The 7011-nt window shown below is 53.4% G+C and overlaps 1 protein-coding gene across 1 annotated transcript in view; it reads left to right on the forward strand.

The window, feature by feature from the left end:
• LOC115397289 (dual specificity tyrosine-phosphorylation-regulated kinase 1B-like) overlaps positions 1-1083 on the forward strand; it is a 61709-nt gene extending 60626 nt beyond the window's left edge. The window contains 1 exon segment of the mRNA XM_030103518.1: positions 3-1083. Coding sequence (XP_029959378.1) covers positions 3-466 — 464 coding nt within the window. The 3' untranslated portion in view covers positions 467-1083.
• Positions 1084-7011: the final 5928 nt, after the last annotated feature.

Genomic DNA, 7011 nt, shown 5'->3' on the forward strand with positions numbered 1-7011 from the left:
GTGGGGTCAGGACCCAGCATACACCCAGTTGCTGCTCCACAAGCCAGCTGCCTCCCAGCAACACCAGCGCCACTTCTTGGACCCCCCCCACCACCCCCACCCCACCTACTCGCACCACGGGAACGGGGGCCGCGGCCTGCGTCAGGGTGGACAGACGGGTCTGGGCGGAGGGGGGGGGCAGCAGGGATCCTCCCCCCAGATGAGTGACAGCATGGATGTGGGCGTGTCCCTGGGGCTGCACCACCTGGGGGCCGTGTCTTCCATGGAGGCCTCTCAGTTCGGCTCGGCGTCCCTCCCCCTTGCCCTGCCCGTCGGATTGTCCGCCTTCCGGACTCGGACGGCCCCCAGCGCCCCGGGGCCACAGGCCCCGCCCCCTGAGGACTACTACCCCGCCTCCAACAACAATAACCCCGCCGCCGGGGGCAGAGGGAGGCCGGACTCAGACGAGGGACCGGCCAACTCTTGATAAAACCTGAACCATGCCCTAAAGCCATACGATTTTAACTACAACTACTACAACTACACATCCAACCAGAGTCCAGAGACCCAGGTGAACTTTGTGCTGCAGGAGACAGTTTGTACTGCATGAGAGGAGGGGGGGGCGGGGTGGGGTGGAGCGTGGGGCACGCTCCTCCACCCCGCTTAAGGTGGGGGCTTTGTTACGACTGTAAAGAATGACTGAGATCAGTTTGATTTTTCTTAATGTTGTTGATGATTATGATTTGATTTTTCTGGGTTTGAGGAGTGTGGTATATGTGATGTTCAGACATGAGGAGATGGAGGAGGTGGAGGATGAGGATGAAGAGGAGGGCAGGAATAAATGGGAAAGATACAGAGGTGTGACAGATGTGACAGTGATTCTCTTCATTGAGTTTTCACTGTGAGTGATACTGGAGGAGGGTGGAGGAGGGTGAATGGATGTGATTACAGTGAGGTTTTGTTTAACTCTTCATCTGGATCTCCTCCGCCTCCTGTTTCTCCTGCAGACAGCTCTTCTCCTCCACCTCCTCCTCTTCTCCTCCTCCTCCTCCTCCTCCTCCTCTTCTCCTCTCCTCCTCCTCCTCCTCCCCTCCTCCTCCTGTTTCTCCTACAGACAGCTCTTCTTCTTCTCCTCCTCCTCCTCCTCCTCCTCCTGTTTCTCCTACAGACAGCTCTTCTTCTTCTCCTCCTCCTCCTCCTCCTCCTCCTGTTTCTCCTACAGACAGCTCTTCTTCTTCTCCTCCTCCTCCTCCTCCTCCTCCTGTTTCTCCTACAGACAGCTCTTCTTCTTCTCCTCCTCCTCCTCCTCCTCCTCCTGTTTCTCCTACAGACAGCTCTTCTTCTCCTCCTCCTCCTCCTCCTCCTCCTCCTGTTTCTCCTACAGACAGCTCTTCTTCTTCTCCTCCTCCTCCTCCTCCTCCTCCTCCTCCTCCTGTTTCTCCTGCAGACAGCTCCTCCTCTCTGTGCTGCTAAATCACCATGACAACTGGTCCGGATTGCTGCTAAAGATCCAACACAGATCAATAAAGAATTAAAAGAAATAGAAACAGAAACAAAAGAGAAACTTTTGAACCTTCTGCTTAAGAGAAAAGGATAAAGTAAGAACCACTGCATCTCAATGTATTTATTACTATTTAACAAGAAAAAACTGAAAGTAACCCTTTTTTCTGCTCTTCTTTGTTTGGTTGCCTTCTTTCTGCAGGTGAGCTCTGATTGACTATTGTAACAGTGACAGTAACTGGTGATGTAGGAATGTCGCCAGTGGTGGGGGTTGGGTGGAGGGGAGGGTTGGGGCAAATAAAGTTGGATATATAATAAGAATAAAGAGTATACTTTTGCACACCAAAGTCAAACAAACATCAGATCTCCGCTTTTCTTGCTGCTAAAAAGTTCCACAGTGTCCGTCTGGTCCTGAAGTGGTGCCGTAGACCTGTGTGTGTAGGGGTTCGAACATGGGAATATTTTCACTGCTTCAGCACATTGGCCCAATGATGTGGTGACAGCTGCCGTGCAGCCACTCCACCAGCAGGGGGAGGTGCTTGCACTTCAGTTTGCTGAAGGAGTCTTCGGCCTTTGAACAGATCTGCAGGTGGGATCAAACCCACAGCTGTAGCAAGGTGAGCCGCTGACCCACAGCCTCTCGCAAAACTCTCACATTCACTGTTCATCTCAGAGTGTGATCCAGCCTCCACCCAGCTTTAACACCACCTGTCCAAACGTGGTGTTTATACCCATACAGAGAAAACCAATGCTGCCCATCCACCCACTATATCACCATCCACTCACATCACCACCATCCACCTCCATTATCCAACCACATCACCACCATCCACCTTCATCATCCAACCACATCACCACCATCCACCTTCATCATCCAACCACATCACCACCATCCACCTTCATCATCCAACCACATCACCACCATCCACCTCCATCATCCACCCACATCGACATCATCCACCTCCATCACCACCATCCTCATACATCACCACCATCCACCTCCATCATCCAACCATCCACCTCCATCATCCACCCACATCACCACCATCCACCTCCATCATCCACCCACATCACCACCATCCACCTCCATCATCCAACCACATCACCACCATCCACCTTCATCATCCAACCACATCACCACCATCCACCTCCATCATCCACCCACATCGACATCATCCACCTAGATCACCACCATCCTCATACATCACCACCATCCACCTCCATCATCCAACCATCCACCTCCATCATCCACCCACATCACCACCATCCACCTCCATCATCCACCCACATCACCACCATCCACCTCCATCATCCAACCACATCACCACCATCCACCTTCATTATCCAACCACATCACCACCATCCACCTCCATCATCCACCCACATCGACATCATCCACCTCCATCACCACCATCCTCATACATCACCACCATCTACCTCCATCATCCACCCACATCACCACCTCCATCACCACCATCCACCTCCATCATCCAACCACATCACCACCATCCACCTCCATCACCACCATCCACCTCCATCATCCACCCACATCACCACCATCCACCTCCATCATCCACCCACATCGACATCATCCACCTCCATCACCACCATCCTCATACATCACCACCATCCACCTCCATCATCCAACCATCCACCTCCATCATCCACCCACATCACCACCATCCACCTCCATCATCCACCCACATCACCACCATCCACCTCCATCATCCAACCACATCACCACCATCCACCTTCATCATCCAACCACGTCACCACCATCCACCTCCATCATCCACCCACATCGACATCATCCACCTAGATCACCACCATCCTCATACATCACCACCATCCACCTCCATCATCCAACCATCCACCTCCATCATCCACCCACATCACCACCATCCACCTCCATCATCCACCCACATCACCACCATCCACCTCCATCATCCAACCACATCACCACCATCCACCTTCATTATCCAACCACATCACCACCATCCACCTCCATCATCCACCCACATCACCACCTCCATCACCACCATCCACCTCCATCATCCAACCACATCACCACCATCCACCTCCATCACCACCATCCACCTCCATCATCCACCCACATCACCACCATCCACCTCCATCATCCAACCACATCACCACCATCCACCTTCATCATCCAACCACATCACCACCATCCACCTCCATCACCACCATCCACCTCCATCATCCACCCACATCACCACCATCCACCTCCATGATCCACCCACATCACCACCATCCACCTCCATTATCCACCCATCCACCTCCATCATCCAACCACATCACCACCATCCACCTCCATCATCCAACCATCCACCTCCATCATCCACCCACATCACCACCATCCACCTCCATCATCCACCCACATCGATATCATCCACCTCCATCACCACCATCCTCATACATCACCATCATCCACCTCCATCTTCCACCCATATCAACATCATCCACCCAAAAGTATCCACCCACATCAACATCATCTGCCCTCATCACCACCATTGACTTGCATCATCCACCCACATCACCACCATCCACCTCCATCATCCAACCACATCACCACACCATCCACCTCCATCATCCACCCACATCACCACCATCCACCTTCATCATCCAACCACATCACCACCATCCACCTCCATCATCCACCCACATCGACATCATCCACCTCCATCACCACCATCCTCATACATCACCACCATCCACCTCCATCATCCACCCACATCGACATCATCCACCTCCATCACCACCATCCTCATACATCACCATCATCCACCTCCATCATCCAACCACATCACCACACCATCCACCTCCATCATCTGCCCTCATCACCACCATTGACTTCCATCATCCACCCACATCACCACCATCCACCTCCATCTTCCACCCATATCAACATCATCCACCCAAACTATCCACCCACATCAACATCATCCTCCCTCATAACCATCATCCACCTCCATCATCCACCCATATCACCACCATCCACTCACATCACCACTATCCACCTCCATCTTCCACCCATATCAACATCATCCACCCAAACTATCCACCCACAACAACATCATTCTCCCTCATAACCATCATCCACCTCCATCATCCAACCACATCACCACCATCCACCTCCATCATCCAACCACATCACCACCATCCACCTCCATCATCCAACCACATCACCACACCATCCACCTCCATCATCCAACCACATCACCACCATCCACCTCCATCATCCAACCACATCACCACACCATCCACCTCCATCATCCACCCACATCAACATCATCCACCTACATCATCAACACCACCTCAATGATGATGATGATGGATGGTGGATGATGGGGTCGATGGATGGCAATGGATGTGCGGAGGATAATGGATAGATACATGAAGGACAATGATGGAATGATAGCTGGATGATGCTGGATGAATGAAGGGACAGACAGATGGATAATGGATGAATGATGATTGAAAGGTGGATGGATGGACGGTGATGGATGGTGGATGATGATGGATGGATGGAAATGGAAATGGACTACACTTGGAAATGGACGTCACAGCAATGGCCGCGCCGCTGCTCCACGAACCTCGCCCCTACCGCCCGGCCGCTAAGGCAGACAGGATCATGGCCGACCTGAGAGAAGACGTCCGCCGGCTGTCGAATGAGCTCAGGAAGAAGGACGGAGGTCAGGAAGGAGGGAGAAGGCTCGGACGCTGACGATCGACCAATCTATGGTGATATCATCATTAATGGCCGCCGCTGCCTTGGCACCCTGTGCCCCTTCCTGCTCCACACCGGAGCACCGTTCCTGGGCTGAGGTGGTAGCGCGAGGCCACAAGCCTCGGCCCAGCGCGGCTTCACCTCCACTACCCCTCTCCAACCGCTGCCTCGCCCTGACGCAGCACGACAGCGACAACACGGCAGATGATGAAGGCCGCTGCGGCTGCTACCGCAAACTCCGGTGGGCCCATGGCCCGCCGCCAGGATCTTAACAACCCGGAAACCACGCCGCCCGACGCCGCTACAGTCCTTCGTCCTGCTGGGCCCCAGCCTCGCCGCTCCGCCGCGGCGCTGGAGCGAGTCCCGCCGATCCCGGAGAAGCAGCAATCATCCCGGGCTTCGACCTCCACGGTGCCGGAGGCTGATTATGGAGGCAGTGCGGAGGCATTCCGGGAGCCACTGCCGCCCCAGGGAGACCCGGGAACGCCGCCCCAGGGAGACCCGGGAACGCCGCCCCGGCGACGAGGCTGCTGCCAGCAGCCCCGCCACGCCGGCAGAGTGCTCCCCGGCCCAGGACACCCACGTCGCTGCTCCGCCCCGCCCCGCCTCGGCCTCTCCTCCCCCCGACTTCACTCATCATCGGCGCCAGCATCGTGCGGAATATTCGCTTCTTTAACGCCATCACACGGTGTTTTCCCGGCTCCACCGGTCCGACCTCTCCTCCGTTCGCCGGGTGATTGTTCACATCGGGTCCAATGACACAACGCGGTGACACTCCGAGCTCACCAAAAATCATTTAAAGGACCTTTTCAGCCTGCTACAAAGTTCCGGAAAAATGATCTACATCAGCAGCCCCCTGCCAACGCTCTTCCAGGATGCTGAGCGCTTCTCCAGGCTCCTCAGCTTGAACACCTGGCTTCAACAATCCTGCTCAGCTCACAACCTTCACTTCATCGACAACTTCAATCTCTTCTGGAAGCGCCCTGCTCTCTACCGTCTACCAGAGTGCTGGTCTGCTGGAGGTTCCTAGGTTCTCTAAAAGTAGAACAGGAGGTAGAGCCTTTAGCTATCAGGCTCCTGTTATGTGGAACCAGCTCCCAGTGTCTGTAAGGGAGGCTGACACAGTCTCGGTTTTTAAGACGAGGCTTAAGACCTTTCTATTCAATAAAGTTTACAGTTAGGGGTCACGTCCTCTCTCTCTCTCTCAACTATTATGTAACTGTTCTGTAAGGTGATGTTGGGAAAATGAGTCGTGGATTTATTGTATAAATCTGTGAACCTGTGTCCACTTCAATGGAATAAAATGATCTCTCTCTCTCTCTCTCTCTCTCTCTTTCCACTGTGGGAGACCAAAAAGAACACCAGAACCCTGGACCAAGAGGCTGTCTCTTAGGTGGACTAGAGCCGTGATTGAGGGATCGCAGACAGAACATCAATCAGCTGATCCATTGAGACAGCCTGGATCCAATGGGTGAATTCTAACTGGGCTTCAAACAAAACAGCTGCTCCACTGATGAATTGAGGTAACCCGGACCCAGTAAGGTTTACTGAACCCCGGGTTCTACCATGTGGAACCGGCTCCCAGTTCTGCTCCTTCTCTCATTTCAATGTAATTTCATTGTACTACTGTAATCTCATTGTATTGCTACATGCCATCGATGATTGTTCCTCTTGTAGCCTCTGTACCCTGTGTTTATATATGGATTGTATGTAGATACAAGAGACTGTCTGTCCTAACTCCTTCTCTTTCTGTCCCCTCACCCCAACCGGAACAGCAGAAAGCC

This window comes from Salarias fasciatus, chromosome 11 (assembly GCF_902148845.1).
Source record: "Salarias fasciatus chromosome 11, fSalaFa1.1, whole genome shotgun sequence".
NCBI lineage: Eukaryota > Metazoa > Chordata > Actinopteri > Blenniiformes > Blenniidae > Salarias > Salarias fasciatus.